Below are 23,224 nucleotides of genomic sequence, written 5' to 3'. Positions count from 1 at the left end.
TCTGGTTTGGGTTACTGCGTGCGCTCAAGAAGTGGCGTGCTAACTTGATGGAAATCTAAAGACCGCTTTTTGTGAACCGATTAGTATTCAACATTAGGTCACCTGAAACATGTCAATAACCAGTAGTTAAGGTTGTGATGCTTTGAAACTGATACAAGTACGCGGTTGAACACAGTTCTTCGAGCCTGACGCTTTCAACAAGTATAGCATTGGAAAGCTTATTATTGAAAGGACGGTACCTAAGTACACTCACTGAGTACAATGCGAAGGTAACGAAAAAAAGTGATCCAAATTTCAGAAAACATGTGTGACCTTGCGGAAACATTGTTCAAAGGCCAGCAAAACTGCTACACTTCCCCGCCAAAGAGAATCAGGCAACCATGAGGCATATGACGCACGCTGCTCACGTGACTTCTCTCACCTTGCCAGCAGTGCGGCGGATGCATATCGATAACAAATGCACATAGGATTTCGGCGATAAGCGTGTCCTACTGTCATGCCACAACCGTCCTGAGCCACGATGACGGACCTTGCATAAGCGTAACATAGCACCACTACCATCCACCGTTTGGACACCAGGAAGAAATCTTCACTAAACACGGCATATCGCTGGTACAACGGTTTCCGTCGAACGCCAGGTGACGCCACCCATACGTGCACGCTTAGGTTTTGCTCAACCGACGAAGATGCCACCACCAACAGCAACGGCGTCTGCTGTTACTCCACTACTACAACTGCTGTCACTGAACTAAATCAGGCTACACTAAATCTATGCTCATTCCAAGGTATTTTATTAGCTAACCCATAACCGTTGTGAAGTACATACTGTTTGCTGAATATACATTTTCCTTCGATATTACAGCGCAAAGCGCGCTCGAAGAAGGCCTATTGCGCCATCACGGCGGCTTCGGCAGAATGTTTTTCCATGGCCTTTTACATAGTCCATTGCGGTACTTTTATAGTAGGGTCAGCATTATTAAGAGGGAGTCGGCGATTTGGGTATAAGTAGCAGCTTGATCCCTCTGTAGCAGCCATCGCTACAAGCCTGAACCACTGCAATAACCACAGAGTGTGAAAGGTTTTCCTGTGCGATGAAAACCTTTGTATATGCTAACTCTAAAACAATTTCATTTTTTTTCTTTCTTTCTTGTCCTTTTTTTTTGTTCTTGTTCTGGTTGATCAGCTGCCAGGCGCTTCCTCCGTTTCTCCCTCGGTGCATGGGGACAGCATCGTAAACATCAACTCGAAAATGGCGTACCCGAATTTTATGGCCATTCTGCTACTTCCCTCTAATAAAGTGAGGCGAAGAGCGGGAAATAATGCGTCCTCGAGATTATTAACGGTAATCCTTTTTTCTTTGTTTTGTTTTTTTGTCGTGGCTGCGCTAATCTAAGACAGCGCATGCGAGTCACGTTGCCTGTTCGCGATAGCTGCTGGGCGTCGCAGACCGGTTCAGCGCGCGCTCGTGTAGTTGAAGGCAGTGCTGAAAAAAAAATAAAAAAAAACGAAGAAAGAAAAAAAAAAACGAAGACAGGAACAGAAACTACAGTGTGCCACTATTAGAAAAACAATCAAATAGCGGAAGTGCACTTCAAAACACTCTTCTTTTTCCGTTAATCCGAGCGAAGGCAATCTGGAAAAGTGTTTTCGCAAATACTCCCTTGGCAGTTATGTAAACGAACCTGTCAGCGTCCTTGTTTTGCGAGTGTGGAAAACTTTGCCATTGCGAGCGGGAAATGAAGTGGTGGGGCGCTTTTACACGTTGATTTCATGGGCCGTACCGAAGAGCTGTTATGAAAGATGACCGTCGCTGTCCGAGTTTCTAGCGCTATTCCGCTCTCGTGTAGAATCGTTTGCAGGAAAGTACATGCGGTTTTAATTGTTGTTCTAGCAGGATACTCCGGAAAACGGCAGCACGGTGGCTTCTCCTTAGTGACTTATACGTATAATATCCGCTGGTAACTTTCCTGAGAGACACTGGTCTCAACGAGATACTTTAACAATGTATGGTGGTGTGTTGGCCGCGTGTGTTACGTGTAGTGTGTATCATTTAATTCATCATCGCATTCATCTGGAGTAGCATGCTATAGGCGGGCTACATATAGATAGATAGATAGATAGATAGATAGATAGATAGATAGATAGATAGATAGATAGATAGATAGATAGATAGATAGATAGATAGATAGATAGATAGATAGGAATAGAACGTGCCTGAAGCTTCCATATCTTTGCTGTCACAATAAAGAATTCAAATAAGAGTTGCTAAGGCATGATGGGACATAAACGTGAAACCGATGAAGGCCGCAAGACAACATGCGTGCGATTTACATAAGAACGATGAATGTTCGATGTTCTTATAGAGATTGTAATATCAAGAGTCCATCGGAGTCATGCCTTGTTTTTGAAGTTGTGCAAGAACTGCGAGAAACCGTAAACCTAAAAGGATTTATTTATTTATTTATTTATTTATTTATTTATTTATTTATTTATTTATTTATTTATTTATTTATTTTACGTCAAATGTAAGGATTTGTTGACTCCTCTTACTACTGCTTGTCTCTTGAACAAAAACACATTAATTAGAGCACAAAAATTTGTTATACACGGTTTTCGTAAGACAGGCCTCACATCCGTGCATCCACCTGCTGCGCAGACGTTAATTGAAGCAACAGCGGAAAAGTGAATATGGACGCAATGTGTGTACAAACTTCCGCTGTTGTAAGTTTATCTTATGTTCGTGTATAATGCACATGCTTAACGTAAGTGTTGTGTCACCGTTTAAAAGTTACGTCAACGCTGAGAATATGAACCAGGGACAGTGACAACTGCAAAAGCACCGGTCACATTTGCAAAGCTGTGCTATGAAACCTATGGTATGTTTACTCACGTGTAACAACGCTGTGCATAAACAAACGGCTAAGACCACTGATCTTTCTTCTTTCGAATCAATACTGAAGAAACAGCCTGCGCGAAGTGCGAGAACGCATATGTGCTTGTGGTTTAAAGCTGTTGTATCAAGCGTAAGTGAATCTTTTTTGCATCTGAGGACATTGTTTATAAATAATTCTGTCTTCGTAATTTCACGGTTGATAGTAGCGGAGGCACGGTTACTTCTTGTTAGGCTTAAATAAATTATAAAAGTCTAGGCATTCTTTTAATTCACTCGGAAACAGAGTGAAACAGACACTAGAGCATTACCAACACGCCGTGGCTACTGCCGCTGTCAAGCAAGAGGAATAGCGTAGATTTCCCAACCGTATCCGGTTGTTTTTCAATGCCGAAAAAAAAATGTGTTTGAACAGGCTTACCGGGATATTGCTGGAGACTTCCTGGATTAGCAGTTTGGGCTGTTGTACAGCGCAAGTAAGCGATTGTGGCCATGACATGCTGCATTTTCGGCCTTTCCTTCTTCTTTTGGGGGGAGGGGGGGGGGGGGCGGGTGAGCAGGCAAGGTTGTGAATCACCAAAACCGGTAACATGTGCACAATACCATTTCCTGAAAGCACGATCTACACAGTAACAGGATAAGATTAGTAAAACGGTTGCCGCCCATTCGTCATCCTTTTTTTTCCCCTGACGCTGACTTCATGTTATTAGTCTTTTGGGATGCCTCATTCGTTAATTACTTTCTCCTAAAGAAGCATTTTGTTGCTTTAAATTCACAAAGTTCGCACTTTGACTGCGAAAGTTGCAAAAAGTAATTGGAAAAAAAAAGAAAAATGATCGGGCCTCAGGGCACTCATTAGCCAGCAACGAGTGTGCGAGGAGTGGAAGAATAAAGACAGCTTCGGGAAGGTGAAGCGAATATTTCTTAATATTTAATAGGCAGCCGTATAGTTGAGATACATACAAATTTCCGGCATAAATTATTTTCAGACTAGTCTTGCAGAAATATGACATTCTAAAGAATATAGTATTACAGAGCACAGGAAAAGAGGTATTAGTGAAATTATTCTTGCGAGGATTCATAATTCACCGCTAAGTCATTAGATTAACAGCTGGGAGATGCCATGGCATTGACAAAGCCGTTCTTTCCGTACGGAAAGAATGCGAGTTTTCAACCACTTCATTCTTAGGTTTAGCATTTGTGCTTCCATTGCCATGGCTGCGATTGTTATAGTATTCTAAAGATCAGCTCGTGCATTACAACGCTTGGCAATGGCACTACCAATCAGTCCGTTAGCGCACTACATATCGTTCGATGTATTTATCTCCAATTTTGTGCCATCTATCCACGTAATTTGTGGATAGAGCGTATTACTGAACGTAACGGTGGCATTGCACCGAGCACATTGTAATACGTGGTTTCTTGAGTTCTTTAGGAAGCAGAGCTTCGTGGAAGCACCACTGGCTAAATGTATTCTAAACTGCATCATACGGCCTGTGAACGCACACACTTGAAACAAGAAACAAGACACTATAGTTACAGTCAGAAAGAATATGGGAGTGTATTGCCGCAACACTAAAATATTAGGGTAATTGTTCTAATCTGTTTACCAGCGGTGTACATCTCTTTATTGCTTACTAGTGGTTGCAAATCTCCTTGCATTTATGAACGTAACATAAAGAGCACTTCCCGTTCAACACAAGGCGCTATGGCTGTGTTTGGAACTTCACAAATATTAAAATACACGCAGAGTGCCAGAAGTAGTTGCAGTATCATTTTCATTGACTCCGTAAAAACATTTCTATAAAGTTAGGGAAAGTCAGGATGACCGTAACAAGAACGAGCTTTGACAATGGCTTTGAATTCCAGATGAAAACGGCAGCATTCACGTCGTGGCATTCATACCTTAAGAAGAGAACAGCGTCATGGTACAGCCATATATCGTAACGTAATATTGCTCATTACCATATTGCAATGTTCAAACGTCATATTGCTTATTCCCATATGACAAAGAACTGCTCTTTGCCATATTCGTATTTCATAAAGGACAACTCTCTTACAAAGATAATCACAAAGACATCGGAGACGGCGTCATGTTGCCTACCTCATCGGTGAGTTGTTCGTGACCTCGTGTTCATATTTCTTAGTGGTACATAGTATGTCCTTTACCAACGATTTCTTTGTGAAAGGGGGGGGGGGGGGGGGGCAGAACCCGAAATAGCTCTGCGCTTTGGAATTATCAGTAAACGTAAGACCCTGTTTCGATATTGTAAATATCACACGCATTTCTGGTACGTCTTTACGCGTAACGGCAGTGACAGGCTAACCAATTGAACAACGCCAAACTACTGCATGTTTTTCCTGGTGCGTTTAGCTCTTTCCAGGGATTCTCTGTACCACTTGAAACTATAGGCGTAATCTCACGCTGACGTAGTTCAATACAGCCGTGATCATAGATAAACCAGTTATGTTCACACAGCTAAAAAATGAAAACTGCCATTCTATGATGTGAGATGTACAGGTTTAATAAACTGAAAGACCGTCATTCCATTCTTTAGAAACATGCTACATTTTGCGTGTGTGTGTACTAAGCCGACTCCACTTATGGGCTGCACTGTGTTGAAATTGAGCAAGTAGAGCCCTGAGTAGTCTTGCAGAAATGTAATCTGCAAGTTCGCATTGACACAGCGGTTGTCTCATTATCCCACCAATCATTACCAGGGGTGAGTGTCCCAAACCTGGGTCACGAGGAAACGCTCCTATACATAAAATAAGTTTCGCAAACACGGATCCACGTTGTCTGTAGTGGCAAACTATTTTAAAAAGACGGATATCAAGAAGACTTTCAGCGTCTTGTTCACATGCACTTTACGAAATGCAAAGCTCATGAGACTCAATTTTTCATTTCTCGCTAAAGGGAAAAGACAGAGAGAGACAGACTACAAAACCTTCAGTGGATGGCTACCCACTTCCATGTAAACTATCTTTACTGTAGCATTCAAGTTGCGGTTACAACACATGCGATCGATGCAGAGTACAAGCTTCATGTGTTTGCTCATTACTTTTGTTGGTGCACGTATGTTCTGCGGTCGAAAGAAAGTTTATCTTCACTGGTATAAGCAGCACATTTTCTAAACGCTACTCGAACGCAAACAAGGAGGTTATGAAATTCAATTGTACACCGGGGGGCCTTGTATACGCCAAAGATATTTTTCCGCCCCTTTGATTCTATCAGCAAAATAGCATTTCTTGTATAAACTAGAGCATGCAGTGGCATCGATCACATTTACGTCTTTCAATCCGCCTCGCCGCTGGATCCGTGGGACAACATACATCCAATGATGTTTTCGCTGGCTGTTTCGAAACATTTCCCGGAGATCCTAAACGACCGCCTGGCCGCAGTATGAAAATAAACTTTTAATCTTCAAGATGAGTGTCAGCGCTGAAGACGCAACAACCGCTAAGTGCTTCTAATGAGCCTCTGATGGTTGTGGAATGAACAGGAACGACCTGGTGAATAAATTTACATTACGAGTTTATGGATTGCACGAGACGGGTAAGTGAAACTGTCTACAAGTGCAAAAACGGCCGCATCAGCGCTGAGTGTAGATATCTTTAGCACACCCCGTTTCATGTTAAAAGTGACCGGCGCACTCGGAAAACTATTGATCACTAGTAGCGGAGTCCGTTCATTGATTAGACCAGATGGACGCCATCTATAAAGGTCACTACGTCGTTCTTCTTCTCCTTGAGGACAAAACTAAGTCATCGGCTGTTTACCGGTTACGTCAGGTAGAAGTAAGCCTTGCGAGTTGGCACGCGTAATTTCTTTTTCGCATCATATTTAACACTGGTGATTTTACTATATTTGCTTTTTTACTTATTTTTATATTACAATACTTTTACATTTAAAATGAATATTAAGGTATACCCTTTGGCTCTCCGGGAAAAAGCAGGTATGGACCTTAGCGGTTGTGTGGAGCAATAAATAAGCTACAGCACTAGCGCAACTTTTTTTTTTTGCTATCATTATTCTATAAGGCAGTGCGGTATTAACATAGTACTTACATGGTATTAGCATTATAAATATTCCCTCGACAGCGGTCGGTACGCACCGGAAAGGTTCAGCGCAGTCGTAAGAGTTGTTTACCGAGCGTTGGGGGCTTTGAAGTGCCTTGAGCGTTCACAAGAGTTTATTTACGGCCCAGTTCTACATATTTGAATATGAACTAAGCCAATACACTCATTTTAATCAGATGTTAGACCATGCGAAGTGTCATTATAGCGTCAATTACAGGTTAGCATGGTTAGCATGTTAGAAAGCCTAGAAAGAAGAAGAATGTAAGAAAGCCGCACTTCTTAACTGTAACTTCTCGCATTTAGAACCGCATTTTATAGTTCCACGTGTCGGTTAAGATAGAAACTCCTCCAAAACGTCATAGCATGAATAAAACCACCCTTAGGTTACAGCATACTTGGTCTACACCCTACACACCGTGAAGGATTAAAAGAGAACAGTATAAAGGTGGCTAGCAAGTGAGCGAGAAAGGGAACTTATTTAGAAACGTGGTGGGAGGCTCAACTGGGACAGGGCTGCGTATCCCTACGTGTGGCGACTTGCTACGTGGAACAAGTCTGGCAGGTGCGTGTGGGACATGTCATGGGTGTAACACTATAAAATCCGCGCATCAAGGAGCTCATTGTAAATTGAAAGCTTTTGTCGCTTTCGCCAGCTGCCAAACCCCCTTCTTGAATGACGCCCCGCATGCAGCCTATACACACTTTCGGACATTAGGTCAAATCACTCAGGACTCGCGTACTGGCCTAATTAAAAATGTGATTTTTCTTCTTTCTTATTACATAGGATTAAGGTCCTCGGTTACGCTATTGTAGCCAATTCACCCATCAGTTTAATGTGTTTGTAAGCAGGATGTCCAACCGAAAAAAAAAAAAACACCGGTTCGGATCGGGTTCAACGTACTCCCATTGCGTTCCGGTTCATTCCTGTTCAGAGAAACAACAATTTATAATGGTTCGCGAACCGATTCGCAACACTGAATCGGTTCGCAAACGGGTTTGGCGCAGTCGATTTCATCCTGCCCGATGGTGATATCGCCTTGTCCGCATGGCACATGCGCTGTTTCAGCAAAAGGAGGCAAGATTTTTCGAATGAATTAGACAGATACGGGGAAATTTTATGTACATCATAAAGACTTAAGTAATTAGTAAGAATCCATTGACCAGCGTAATATCTGCGTTGCTTTCACGCTCGTTGCTTTGACAACAGGAGAGTCAGCTAATTTTCGTTTTTCTTCTGCTTGTTACTACAGGCCCAGCGGTGGGCAAACTGTAGAATGTGATGTATGGTGTCGAAGACAGCGTGACTTCACATTGTATTACATAAATGTGAAAGAAGTATAGCAAAAAAGTATATATATATATATACTTACTTTTCTTTTGCTTAGGGCTCACTTGGGCTAAATCTGAGCAAAATTCTACTAAACCAGCCTCACTCGAACGCAGACTCATCAAGCTTCAACTCAGCCGGGCTCATTCAAACATGAACAACCCAAATTGTACTCAACCGGGATCACTCAAACTATGACTCACGGGTCCGCCTGAGTCTGAGTGAGTCGACTCTTGAGTGAGCGTGCCGACCTACGGTCGAAAGCAAGCATATTGCCCCTCACGAATAATTCTTACAAATCGAACAACTTTGTACTCCGCTTGACTGAGCACCAAACATGCGTCGAGCCATGGCACGAAACAAAAGCACATTTCGCGTGTTGTAATTGAGCGCTAATCTCTCACCTTCTTAGTGAGCGATTACCGCTCACTCAGAATTAACCCTTATAAAAATGACTATTGAAATGTTGTTGGCATAATGTTGAGGAATTGTTGTCACAATATGCTTTCGATAATGCCTCAATAGTTATTGAACGTACACAACAATACCTCAACAATAAAGTTGTTGAGCGCTTCACAACAGTAAAATCAGTGACTAATTGTTGACATATTGTTGAATCATATTGAGTATTATTGAGAATTGTTGAGCAATGTTGACATTGAATATATATCTAAAACACATACACGTAGACCTGTGTGTGTTTTACACATATATATTGTTTTATTGTTCACTTAATTACCACTAAATATATAGAGTGTCACATAACTTGAACCAAAGGCCTATCTCTCGAGTCTTAACTGGGGGAGCTTGTGGCAAGACGACGCTGTCGCAGGCATTCCGCTTCGTTTGCCCTAAATTCAGGGTCGGCGGCTCTTCGCTGACGTTTCGCCTGGGCTTCGGAATCCGTCACGCTAGAATCAGCATGCTTGAATCGGAAGTTATAACAAGAAAATGCAAACTCATGCATGTTGCTGAGGTCTGGGAAATGACAGCTAGCAAATTTAAACAAAATGAAACATAAACGCATTTGACAATGGATCCATCCGGTTCTTCGTTGTTAGGTAAGGAGATGCAACAAGAATCTATGATTTAATGCCGCATGTGTGGCACAGCCTCACAGGTGATTAGCTTCTCTGCTCATTCTGCTTTCTCATTCTGCTTTCAAAATCCGTCAGCCATAAGCCCCGAGACGATTTGGGCTACCACGGCTAACGAACAGAGATAAATATTGGTTTGCCTATGTATTTGAAACGTGACATCACTGTATTAATGTAGTTACGATGTAAATAGCCTCTCTACCTTATGGCACTTTGCTGGCGTTGGAAGACTTCTGTAAGAAAATGCAATAAAACAACAAATATATTACCTTTGTGCTGCAATCGTACAAATTCTTGTATTCCTCGCTGCAGTCAAGTCAGTTTTAGTGGCATACTTGAACGACACGTGCTTGCTTCTAGATTCTGAGCAAACTTGTAAGCGAAGGAGTTAGAGAGAGAGAGAGAAAATATAATGGATTCTGCTGAGGTTTGCCTGTCCGCATGCCTAGCTTGCTACTTAAGTCGTGGTAAGAGGTACCCCGCCCGTAAGTAAATGCATAATAGGAAGAAAAAGTACGTATACGAAAGAGAATAGGGAGAAAATTGAAAGGAGAACATTGTCTCGGGATAAGAAAGGATACTAGCAGGAAATTGAAAGCGCTGATAATGGAAAATGTAGAGAGTACGGAGAGGTAGCAATGCGCATTTTTTTTTTCGGCTCGTTGGAACAAAAGTTTGGCAACCTGTGTGAGCACTGCCTTATCTCGCTTAATTTACTATGTCACTGAACTTCCCCGCTTCTCAGTCGTTCCCTCGTCAGCTTTCTTTTGCAATCTTTTATATTTATTCCTCACCTATTTTTTTCTTTACCTGTTCGCTTTGCCGCCTCTTGTTACCCAAACAACGCGCTTACAATTGGCGATCGATGCTCGTCTCTGTCGCTTGATGACGACCGTCAGTTGGGGGAACTGTGAAAGCAATAGACGTCAGAAAGAGTGAACGCAATGGAACAAAGTAGAAATCCTGGAACACGGTGCAAGCCGGAGTGTCCGCGAAAGCGCCACAGAAGGAAAGAGGCAGCGACGAGCCAAATGCAAAGGCCCCGCAGCGGATATATCAGCCCAGGGCCAAAGCAGAGGCATTCACATTACCATTATACAACTTGCGTCGGTAGGTCCGATTGCCTCCGAATGAAAATGGACAGCCGAAAAATAGGAGCCCGCCGGTAGGCGCGCCGAAATTAAACTTCGCTTCTGGAGCTCCGCGTTATTTATTGTTTCGCTTCATCGGGGGCTGATGACGAAACCTTCTGGTCGCAGCTCACGCACGTTTTTCCAGCCCCTTCGAAATTCCGATAAGTTACTGCCCAGAGAAACAAAAATAAATACAGGAAATCAGCAGTACGAGAAAGAAAGTATATGTTCAAATAGAACCCCCGCCCCTTCGCTCCACAACTCTCCTTTTTTTTGCTTTTTTTATTTGACGAGCTTACGAAAGCAGTCGCGCAAAAAGAAATAAACAAATGAACGTGAATTAGGGAAGTGCGCACTGAACTACTAGGGGAAAGTGATTCAGAAGTATTGCTCCTGCTGAGGAACTCGTTTCGTGCCCGCTCTTTTACGAGCCCTTACATTCTTTTATCTCCTCGCCTGTTCATCCTCGTTTGATTCCTAATCCGCGGTATAGGACCGTGGAACGATTCGCGCTAAATTGGAAACAGCGCTAAATCAAAACGAATACAAAACTTTGCCCCGGGCGTGCTTGCGAGTTGAGTTGCGCGGCAAGGAAGATCCCGGCGCTTCCAACGTTCGGAGCAACGCAGTGGTATGTAGAAGTGTCTTTGTTGGCGTTTGCAAAATTTACGGTTGCTATAGTATTAACGTCAGGAATTGGATAGCGGGCGCGCGCGTGCACGCTTCTACAGTCTTGTTTGTAGCCGTTTCGATTAGACACTGACACACAGCACTCTGTGCGAGTTACCGATTTCTGTAAGCTTTTTTTGTTGTTGTTTTTTGTCCTGTTAGACAGGGAAAACAAACTTCTCGGTGGTTGTTACTGCACGCGCTTCGGAGTACTCTATTATAGAAGAGCGCTAACTGCGAAATACACGTGGCTCCTCTGGCGCGTGCTCTAGAAGAAACTGCGGAGATGTCTAATGAGGAAACCTTTCTAGGGCCTGTCGTTCCTGTGTGGCAGTAAAATTGGATGAACGGCGCTTCGAAACATCCTCCTCATTAGAATACCCGGGCCGTCGCTGCACGGTGCTCTCTTGGACTCAACGTCAAAGTTCTTGCACGCTTTATATCACGTGCAAACTTGACAGGCGAGACTAAGTAACTTTTTTTTTTTGCGCATGTTAGTTTGAATGGAACGCCACGTTAGTAGCTCTCAGTTCTGCCCCGATGCACTGAATGAAACTATGTGTAGGAAGGAGATGAGCGATTGGTTGGGAAAGCAAAACCCTCGACATTTCTCCTTCTTACTCGAGTCGTTTCGAATGTGCATGGTGTAGTTGGGTAATTATCAGCATATACAGGTTGTGGGAGTGCACGCGTAAACGCTGTGTAAATCTAAATTATGCGGTGCAACATTTTGGCGCCAACCCCGCATTGAGTAGATAATTGTATGTTTTTAAATGTATAGACGGTGTACGTGCTGAAAAAAAAAACAATAAGATTTTTAAGCAATCTTACTTGGTAATTGTATGTTCGACAAGATTTGTTTTGTCATTTGTTTCAAAAAGGAAGTACAGCGAATAGGGTCTGCAGCCGTATAGAAATGAAATGTACTAGCCCGAAGCCAAAATGATTACATCCTCTACCTATATTTATGATGTGGTCAATCAGGCCCCGTGTCTTCTGTTAACAATATTCTAGAATCCTCGAAAATGCCACTTTGACTGCATACTGCGTGTGAATGAAAAAAAAAAGTAAAGGACAAGTCAACTGCCGCTGTTAAAAATCTTAAGATGAATTCACAAAGCCTTTTTTATGTATGTGCTACTTCCCATGTTATCGGCCGCCTTCACTATTATTATGTCTGTCATGAGAATTGGCTGCATCTTATTCAGAGCTCGCTAATCCTCGTCAAAGCCACGTAAGTTTGGTGCTTACGCTTACTCCCCATAGTTGCAAGCGCTTTTGGCGGTACAGGGGGTCTTCCCGTGCTGCAAACGATGTATACACTACATTGAGCAGCTTCAAACGTGGTATAATTTGCTTTTGAGTTGACTGCTACCCGCTTATTCAACATTACGAGTAGTAATATATTTGTCTGCTACCATGGGCTGAGGTAACCCTTTAGGCAGAGTAGGACTATTCCATGTTGCAACCAAATTGGGTGAACGCAGTGGCTGGCTGCCGCGCTAATAGTTCTCAACTCACCTCGAGGTAAATGAAATATCAATGCGTAAATGTCCACAGCTATGTACTATTTGCCATTGAAGACGTGAGTAGCGTCAGGAATTTTGAGAAGTTGCTGGCAGAACTAGCGAAAAAATAAGCAAGAAATGCAAAAAAGAAAGAAAAAATGCGTCTGTTGAAAAAAATTACAGAAAGAAAGAATACAGCGTGAACTTCTTGCGCTCTTTTCTCAAGTGCCAGGTGACACATGCACAACATACATATCGAGGATGTATTGAAGCTGTGTAAGTTGTTCAGTGCTCGAATATCGGAATAGGACAAAGTCGGACATTTGCTGAAAGGAATCGCTGCGTACGTGTACAATTTTCTAATCGGCAAAGAAATCCAGGATTCTCTGTCTGACGTCATTCGGCATTAAATGACTAGCAAAACACTAAAGTTTGGTTGGCTGACAAACATTACGACTGTTGCCGGTGTGGACATGAGCTCTTGCTTCGACCTAGCTTCGACCATGCGACAGATTGTCTGGGAGGAACTTTCCCACCGCGAAGAGATGTCGTGTTCCGCATCTAATAACCCTTGTGCGTACACGGCACAAAAGACGATGCCTTCGTCACTTTCGGCCTCGTGGCGACCAATGGTTAGCGCAGCGGCCTTTGAGTGTAACGCGTCCCCACAGTAACGAATGAGGACACGCTATAAGGCGTCTACGACCGACGGTCGTAGACGCCTTATACCTACGACCGACGGTCTATCCATGCCCGTTCCTCTCGACTCTAGTTGTATCGTCATAATACACGCGATGAACCTTTCCACTGATCAGTGTGCAATAATATTTCCGACTTCATCGAGAAGCAACCAACGTTTCGGCCTATCCGGGTGTGTTACTCCTATGATGTCCCGGGTCATATATCAGGGTTTTGCAACCGCCATGGAACCCCCCGGTATGGCTGGGTATCAGAGTTTAGATTAGCCTCAAAACGGCCTTCGGGGCCAGCACCTTGCCGTCCAGCGACGATTGTTAGCCGAGATGCTCCAGGAAACGTTCTCTGGCATCTCACAGTAGTAGAAGCCTCCACCACATTGTTACGCTCATGATGGGAGTTTACTTACAAAGGGTAAGAGGTGAGCACCGGACAGGACAAGGCGGGTCATCGTCGTCGTTGTTGTTTTTGCCGGTGTTGTTGTTTTTGTTATCTCAAAACATTAGTTGGTTAGTTCATTTGTTTTCTTCTACGAATTGCTCATATATACTAGGGGGTACTCACCCGATACCCAAGTATCGGGTGAGTACCCCCTTACTCTTAGTTACTCCTTACTCTTTTTTTATTCACCCGAAACCCAAGAATCGGGTGAGTAAGAAAAATGATTGATCGAGTTTAAGAAGAAACACTAATGAGAAATGCTGAATAGATAAAAAAAGGAGAACGAACTCCGATAAATATTTAAGAATTTAGCAGGGAAATCGTCCTGATTCAATTATGAACCTCACAACAGCTACATCAACATCCCTGTGATAATGTCCTAAAGAGGAGGCTCCCAAAACTAGAACATCGGGAATGGCAAGATTCAAGCAAGCACCGTGAAATTTCCCTTCTAAAGTATGCTTTCCTAATAATGAAAAATGGCGGCGTGACAAAAAGTGTTCTATCGTCTCATCCGCACCACAATATGAGCACAATTAAGAAGGAGGGCGCCAGACCAAATTTCTGCAGATATTAGTTTAATGTAGGTATTCGACAGCGTAATTTAATAAACAGGACTTGAACATTTCCAGTAAGGGAAAAGTTTGTACTCTATTAATCTAATTATAACATAATCTCAGCTAATCAGTGAAGTTTGTTAGTGATAGGTTCTAAGGGTCTTACATGACGGCACGCCTCCGGAACGTAACAGCAGTTAAGTGGCTTTGGCATTGCGCTGCTAAGCCCGAGGTCGTGGGATCGAATCCCGGCCGTGGCAGCCACATTTCTATGAGGTCGAAATGCAAAGACGCTCGTGTACCGAGTACTGGAGTCACGGTAAAGAACGCCAGGCGGTCACAATTATTCCCCATGCTCCCACTACAGCGTGCCTCATAATCATGTCCTGGCACACAAAACCCCACACATTATTTCTTTTAACTTTTCGTAGGGCATGCCTACTGTAGCGAGACTCGAAGAACAGGAGGTGAACCAGGGTTAGCGGCTTCTCGGTAGTCATAGTACAAGCTCAAAAATGAATCGGCCCTATGATATCATCCATCACCCAACGCATTTGTTGCAGTGGAACTGTCGGAACTTAACTCTCGCACATGCAGAACTCTCCTTACGTCTACAACGTAACCGAATTCCAGTAATCCTCCTTCAAGAAATGGTCGCCCCACCAACACTGCAGTTGACTGGCTACAACAAATACCTCAAACCTTGTATACCACGCAAGCTGAAGGGCCACCACGTGGGCTCAGACCTCACCGCTAGAGGCTTAGCTGGCGTGTTCGTCGACAAACGCCTTCTGCAAATATCAGATAGACACTCAAGATTTGTGCACATCCCACCGCGAGATCGTTCTAGTTGCTATGACATTAGAAAATTTCCGACTTACAGTTGCTTCAGTTTATATACAACCTGGTTGTAAGCCCGGAGACGACATGAGTTGGTTGTCGAGTCTAAATCAGAGATTTCCGACTAGACATATCATTATAGCTGGCGATTTCAACGCGCCACATACCCAGTGGGGCTACCGAATAGACACACCGCGCGGCCGAGCACTTATAGATGCTATGGAGAGAAGCGACTTCAACATCGCCAATGTCCTTGGAGTCTACACGAGAGCAGCGCTACATGCAGGCCAGCAAGACAGCACGCCAGATTTGACGTGGATGTCGCAAGACTTGCGCTTACGTTGGCAACGACAAGAAAATAGAGACGGGTCTCACCATCATCCCACTCTACTTAGCATAGAGAATATCAGTCGAACCTGCACAAAGACTAGAACGACTTACACGACAAACTGGGACCGTTTCCGCAACTTGTACGTGGATGGCACGGGTTCTTTCCTGGACAGACTAAATATAGCAAAGCAGAGGGCTAGAAAGGCGACGCGCACGCGTTGGAAAGATCCTGCTCCGGACTTGCACATGCTGAACCTCATAGCTTCAAGGTTTAGGGCACAACAGCAAGCCAAACGTCACCCAAAAAATGTTGAATTTCGCATCATTCATAATCATGCAAAGGCTGCAGACCGAAGGTACACGAAGAAGCTACGCCGTTCGCGATGGCATCGTACATGCAGTGGACTAAACCATCGTACTAACCCTTCTCGTTTATGGCACCTGGCATCTATGGTTGATCAACCCGCCCAAGCAAAACAGCCCGCGCGCAGCATTGCCCTCAAACAGGAACTATCAGAGCAATATTTCGCCACTCAACTCGTTGCCCAGATTTTCCCTCTCGCTGTTCAGACTGCAACACTCAGCGGATCAACTGTAGAGGCCCAGCAGAATACCGATGCAACGTATATGCTTGATCATGCATTCACTATTGCCGAACTGCGGTACGCACTCATGAAAGTGAATTGCAGAAGTTCACCTGGACCTGACGGTTTAACATATACGACTCTCCGCAATCTCCCCGATGAAGGAATGTCAAACCTCCTCGACCTTATTAATGAAGTATGGGAAACCGGAATTGTACCGGAAGGGTGGAAGGATTACCTGGTCATTCCTATCCCCAAACCAGGCAAGCCAGCTACGCTAGCAACGAACCTTTGCCCTATTTTCTTAACATCACATTTGGGCCAAGTCATGGAAAAAATGGTGGCCGAAAGACTTCACTGGTTCCTCGAAGTTGAACGAAAGCTCCATCACACACAAACAGGCTTCCGTGCTCGCTTGTCGGCGCAAGACAGCCTCCTTATGATACATGACGATCTAACCTCTGAGCGCTTGCAAGGCCCTCGAATACTAGCCACCGTTGATATACATAAGACGTTTGACAACGTAGGAGTAGATGCTATGTTGCAAGAAATGCACGCAGTAGAACTAGAAGGTCGCATAGTGACATACATCACGTCACTTTTGCCAAACCGCACTCTTCGAGTCACGATAGAAGATCGATTCTCGACGCTTCATTACATCACACATGGCCTTCCGCAAGGCTCAGTTTTGTCCCCTGTACTGTTTAATATAGCCATGCACCGTCTCCCGTATCACCTCGCAAAGATAGACAGGTTGCATCACTCAATATACGCACACGACTTCTGTGATACTGTAAGTATACTCCCGTGGTCCTATATGGACCACGGGAGGGTCACTTGGTGAGCAGCAAGATGCCATCCAAGCAGCTCTAGATACAATACAGTGTCATTTTTCGGCACTCAGACTCTCTCCTTCCCCGTCAAAATCACAGTATATTGTGCTTGGTCCAAAGAAGATGAGGGAAGAAGCAGTAGCCTTAATGAATGTGCCGCAAATACAAGGAAGCCCGATCGAAAAAGTACAGGACCTCAGAATTCTTGGACTCACTATATCAGACATAGGAAACCACACGGCGTGGCTTCAGCAGACACTGAGCCGTTGCCGAGCAACACAAGGGCTCCTACGAAGACTCACCAGTCGTAAGTGGGGCCTCAGAGAAGACGCCCTCGTTATAATGATGAAAAATCTCATCACATCGAGAATTCTGTATGGATTCCCTTACACACGAACCACGGTAACGATGCGTCGTCGCCTCGAAGCAGTTCATCGCCAAAGTATACGTATAGCGTATGGTTTGCCGAAGCATACTCCAACCCATGTACTTTACTCAGAGGCACAAATTAACACACTTGAAGAACTAAGGGAGGACGCATATGTGCCCAGGTTCGGAGGCTAGCCGCTACGTCTTCAGGCCGAAGAATACTCGCCCAGGTCGGTCGGAAACCACAAGCTCCTCTTCTCCCGACACCTTCGGCGCCGTGGCTGCCCGTGATGTTGGCCATTGTTCACTACCTTCCAACCAACGTGGGAGTAAATGAAATAAGTCGGAGGCGTTACCATCACCGCAGAGCCATTCTCAATGAATTTACACAGATGCTGCTGCTTCACAGAATCACGTCAGTACTGCCTGGACGAACAGCGACGGCAGCAACACAGCAACAACTACTCATAGCACACAATTAAGTACGACCGGTGCAGAACTACAAGCGATTCTAGAGGTAGCTCAGGCAGCCAGATATGAACGCCTCGAGCATCACCGCCCTCTACACATTTACACGGATTCGCAAGACGCCGTACGCGAACTTAGCAAGATTGACGCACACCCGCTGGCAACCGCCATCCACGAAGAAGCAACACTTCTGCGGCACAAGGGAACTGAGCTGCACGTTTATTGGTCACCGAGTCATATGGGCGCAGGAGGGAATGAGCGAGCGGACGCGCTCGCGCGGGGAGCAAATTTACCCACCTCCCATTCTCATTGCCCCGTTTCCGTCACAGCCCGATCGGCAGAAGACGTCGACGCTGTCGATGCTCACCTGCAGCTCCGACAGCATAGAGAGCTTGCTCTACAAGCGCTTCTGCCCGAAGGCCACGACCCCCTCCCTCCTGGGCTTCCACGCCGGGAACGCGTGGCACTCCGCCGTCTACGCACCGGCACGGCAGTCACGCCTTCTTTCAAAGCCCAATACATTGACAAGTCGCTTGACCCCACCTGTGGAACTTGCACCACGGGTGCGCCAGCCACAGCACACCACTTGCTATGGACATGTCCTGGCCTATCGTCACTGCGAAGAATCTGCCTTGCTGGGCTGCAGAGCTCAGTCGTCACACTCAATGACTGTGTATGGATCCTTCCCAGAGGGACCCCTGAACACCGCAAAGCTATATATGACAGCTTGCTCAACTAGCTTATAAGAAGCGAAACCATTAACTTAATCTAGGCACCTCACCGGAAAAACCATTGGGGTTGCCTTTTCATACATGAACGATTTTCAATTTTTTTATGATTTAATAAACGTATTTCTCTCTCTCTCTCTCTCTCGTAGGGCTAATATAACCGCTAGAAGCTCGGCTAAAAATGCCGGTAATGTATCCAGGAAATATTACGCAGACCGATCAGTCAAAAGTGGATGGTAAATTCTATTTACAGAGGTTACAGAACAATATTCGTCTTTCGCAACCCCATCTTCTTCCTCCACACCACACGGAATATAGGTGATGTGCAATATTAAATACACAGAGGAGGCTGTCCTGTGTAGATCAACTGCGCGTAACGTAGTCAGTGCATTATTTGAGGTCTCTCCCCTCTTCAGGCCACGGTCAAAGCGTGAATAACAATATAGCAGCTATATACTTAAATTCTAAGGATAACCAAGTCACCGCAAGAATGTTTCTTTTACGTAATTTCACATTCTGACTGATCGGTGCTAACAACCTTTTTAGCAGACTGCTCGTGCTATATTAACGAAGAAATACACGCAGAAATATTTGTTGCGCCATAATACATTCCGAAAAAAATCAACCCAATCTGCAATTACAAAACGTTATACCTCTCTCCTGTGCGCAAATGTAATCTGTGGATGGGCTCAAATACATTACGCTGACTTTATATGATATTTAAGTGCAATTACGCGAAACCTTTCATAAGTGCCGAATTTGTTTTGTACCTCCGAAGCAATTACTTCATCCTATATTTTTTAAACCACATAGTCGTTTTTAGCGTCGTAGCTGCTACTTATTTGAACACTCTACTGCGCCTCGAATCTCAAGTCAACACTGTAACGCCTTGCTGAGTTCAAAACCTTTTCTGTAGAACCCATCCTCATGGCCGGTGATCGCCATCCACTTGCTCTGTTTGCGCGGCGAATCAGCCGTTGATAGTTCTGCGTTTCATCTTCACGCTTTTCCTTTTTTTTTCTTCTTTCACGCGTGTGCTTCCACCCGAATCGTCGCTATAGCAGCGGCATGGAACGGAGATAGCGTAGAAAAAGTGACGAAATAAAAAACGAACACACTGCACGCCGTCTCCTTCCGAAGCCAGCGGTGCGCGTAATAGCGAAGCGAGTCGGCGCATTCAGTTTCGGACCGGCCAAAGAAATGTGTGGAAGCAACAGAACGCAGATGAGGAAATAGAAAAGAAAAATCAAGAGGACACAGTTAGCTCCGCCCGCATCACTCCCAGAATCTTCATCCATTGTAGCGACGTCGTTTGTTTGTTACCGTTCTCGGAGTTCGCTTTAGCGCGCCGGCCACTAGTTCTCAGAGGCTTTCGCAGGGCCGCTGCAGAGCCGTCGACTCCGCGAGTGTGCTCAAGCGAACGGAGACTCTTCGAGAGAGGAGAGGGAAAGGAAGAGGGAGGGGGGCGGGGGCTCAACTGCGACAACGACGAAGACCACGACCACCAGAGCCTGCGGTGAAGTTGGCGGCGCGCGATGCAGAGGGTGCTCCCGCGGCCACCGGCAGCCTGACACTTCCCACTTTTGCGCTACCGAAAAAAACTGACCAGCACAAAAGACTCGCAGCCAGTACTTGCAGTGTAGCGAGTGTCCGAGTCTCCACCAACTGACGGCGTTTCGCACACTGGAGCGCTCGTTAAGGAGCGAGAATCAAGGCGCGACGTGCCGCGGAAGCTCTCGGACAGAACCCCCCGCAGCCTAATTAACTTCCCGCCGCTCGGGAGATTTTAAGGCTTCACGCGCTGCGTGGCACGAGTCGGGCTTCCTTCTCGTCCCGCTTGCGCTTCGTACAATGCGTGGAGACTTCCCTCATTTCCATCCTATCACCCGCCATTCCCTCCATGCCACCCGCTTTCCGTTCTCTACCTCGACCTTCACTTTTCCCGTTCACGTTCTGAGGCATACAAATTTTGGGCTTTGTCGCTTGGCCGGTATACGAAAGTTGCGCTTCCCCTCGCGGAAGGACGCCTCCGTCTCTACTATCGTGTAGCACTGCCGGCCGCTCGTCTGCTGCCGGCCACTCTTTGCACGTGTGCGTGTGTGCGTACGTGCGAGCTCATCCGTTCGGGCAGGCCGGCAGACAAGCAGGCGGCGGCGGCGGCGGCGGCGTTAGTGCATTTGTCACCCAGACAAAGTGCGCGTGCCATAATGGCAACCGGCGGGTGAATCTCTCTCGCGCGGCTCATACATAACTTATGTCACGCGGCAGGCACGCCGACGGGGCAGAGAAACGACAAAAAAGAAGTAAAGCGGGGAGAGAAGAAACCAAGCAAGGTATACGGGGCGAGAAATCCGGGCAGGTGTTACGAGCGTCGCCTCGTGTATGTGTGGTGCTTCGGTGGGCGCCCCCCTTCAGTATTTCATAGCCCTTCTTATCCTCCCGTGATGCTTCTACCACCTACTCCTTCCCCACCTTGTGCATCGCTTCGGGGCTATCGCGAGGAGTGGGCACCACGTGGAGTGGTTGAGGTGGGAGGAAGTAGTGGCGCGTTGAAAGGAGTGAAATGATTAGATTTGGAGGGCAGGAGACAAAGGTGCCCGGAGAAAGACGGGCGATTAGTCAGCAACGAAAGGAAACTAGGAAGTGCTCAGCAAGCCGATGTACTCCAAAATGTTACGGGTGGTTTTATGAAAACGAGCAAAGCTTGTTGTTAACGAGCGCGCGTAGCTATTAACCTATGCAGCACCAAGTAAAATTTTGGTGGGGTGCGTTCGATAAGGGCGGTTCAACGAATAGAGTATTACTAATTGATCATCTCACCCTTGTAGATATGTAACTACGCCGTTGTTCTCTCCATCAATGCAGTTACTTGAGCATCGATAATTTCACGTTATTTCTTACGAATATTGATAAAACATGATCTCAATATGTCTACCTCTACAAAACATAATGAATAGCAACCTTTTATTAAATATTCTATTCTTTTATCTAGTTCCTACCTTGAACACGCTGCAAATAACGAGTCCTGTATTCACAAAAGAAGTTTCTTATGCTAGAACAGTTTGTTTGATTAGGTGACAGCGAGTCGTGATTTTGCACATAAAATGAGAGGAGGAGCCGGGACAAAAATCCCCCATGAGCTTGACAGGAGACCCGGCCCTTTAAAAGTAATTATAAAGCTTAAAGCCTAAAAGAAATCAATGCCCACACAAACATGAATTGTTGTCATTCTTGTTGGCAATACAGCCTAATTATAGAGTTTGACTTGTAAGAGACTTTCAAATTTTCGGAAATACGTTTATTTAGGAGAGACAACGCTATGTAAGTAAGGACTGTTTGTCATGGTTTGTTATAAGTGTTAGTATAAACGACTTTTCTTTGGGTCTCATTTCTCGGATGTCAGTGCTTTCATGAAGCTTAGATAATCATCATGTTACACTATTGTATTGCTTTTGTAGGCTTATACCTCAGGAGCAAAGGAAAGAGACGGCTGACCCGAATAGACGCCTGAATAGAACAGCCCGCCGTGGCTTCACGTGCCACGGCCAGGCGCCATCTTTATTTTCTTCTCGTGCGGGCGCGCGCTATCCTGGTGCTACGCTCCGCCAAGAGGAGGGTGTTGCACTTTAAATAAGACCGACAACTTTAAAGTAACTGATAATTATATGAAGCGAACACAGGTCGGGACATCATATTTCCGGGAAAGTTCATTAGGGTGAGAAAAAAAGAAACGGTGCATTCGCAGTGCAATGAACGGATTTTTTTTTTTCGGAGCAAGTGCAGTTTCTTGATGTTATTAATAATCGAAAGCGGCCGGCCAATGGCAAAGGTACCTACGACCGAAAAGCTTTGTTGTGAATTCAGTGCCAGGTCCCATGAAACGTAATTTTTTACCCGGTTCTTGTGTTTACTGCAGAGCCGCACAACATGGTGCCACCCCGCATCACCCACCGCCTGGGCCAGGTGACAGCGCTGGAGCACACCGAGGCTGTGCTGCCCTGCGTGGCCCAGGGCTACCCTTTGCCTTCGTACCAGTGGCTCAGACGTCGTGACGGCGATGCCTCCGCTAGACCCCGGCCTGTGCAGCTAGACGGCGCTCGAGTAAGCATGTCCTCGGGCAGCTTGGTCATCCGCTCCGTGATGGCCGACGACGCCGGCAAGTACTACTGCCTCGTCAACAATACTGCTCGCCAGGATAGGGCAGAGACCGAGCTCGTCGTCTATGGTGAGCAGTCTACCGTTTGTATTGACTTGTGAGGCAATCTATTTGCGTTCATAGAGGCTAGTTAGTTTGGAACAGCACTAGGAGCTTTAGGCATGCCCGTTTGCTATTACCGTTTACACAATATCGCAATTCTGGGGGCATGCACTGCAGCACTAAGTGCTGTTAGCGACATATTGTGAAGTTGCATTCAATTAAAATTCGCTAAAAATTATTTCGTGTTGAATAAGAGATCGCGCACAATGAATATAAAGAAGATAAAAAGGAGCTCCATTATACGTTCATGCCTATGTTGCTACCGACGCATCTACTACGTCAGCTATGTAGAACACAGTCTACGCATTGTCATAATAATTGTGTCGGCCGTGGTTGAATTCAACGCCACAAGATGGTGCTCCTGGCACAGCTTCTCACCTCTATGTGCTGGCATTGCAATTTTCCGCAAGAAGTAG

General features: G+C 45.3%; 1 protein-coding gene across 1 annotated transcript in view; it reads left to right on the top strand.

Annotated features, from left to right (window-relative positions):
• The window catches only part of LOC119448722 (Down syndrome cell adhesion molecule-like protein Dscam2), a 355,923-nt gene that overhangs the window by 154,036 nt on the left and 178,663 nt on the right, over positions 1 to 23,224 (top strand). The window contains exon 5 of the mRNA XM_049666474.1: positions 22,467 to 22,775. Coding sequence (XP_049522431.1) covers positions 22,467 to 22,775 — 309 coding nt within the window. The remainder of the gene's footprint in view (positions 1 to 22,466; positions 22,776 to 23,224) is intronic.

This window comes from Dermacentor silvarum, chromosome 4 (genome assembly GCF_013339745.2).
Source record: "Dermacentor silvarum isolate Dsil-2018 chromosome 4, BIME_Dsil_1.4, whole genome shotgun sequence".
Classification (NCBI taxonomy): domain Eukaryota; kingdom Metazoa; phylum Arthropoda; class Arachnida; order Ixodida; family Ixodidae; genus Dermacentor; species Dermacentor silvarum.
The sequence above is the reverse complement of the archived record's forward strand: the minus strand, read 5'-3'. Positions and strand labels throughout refer to the sequence as shown.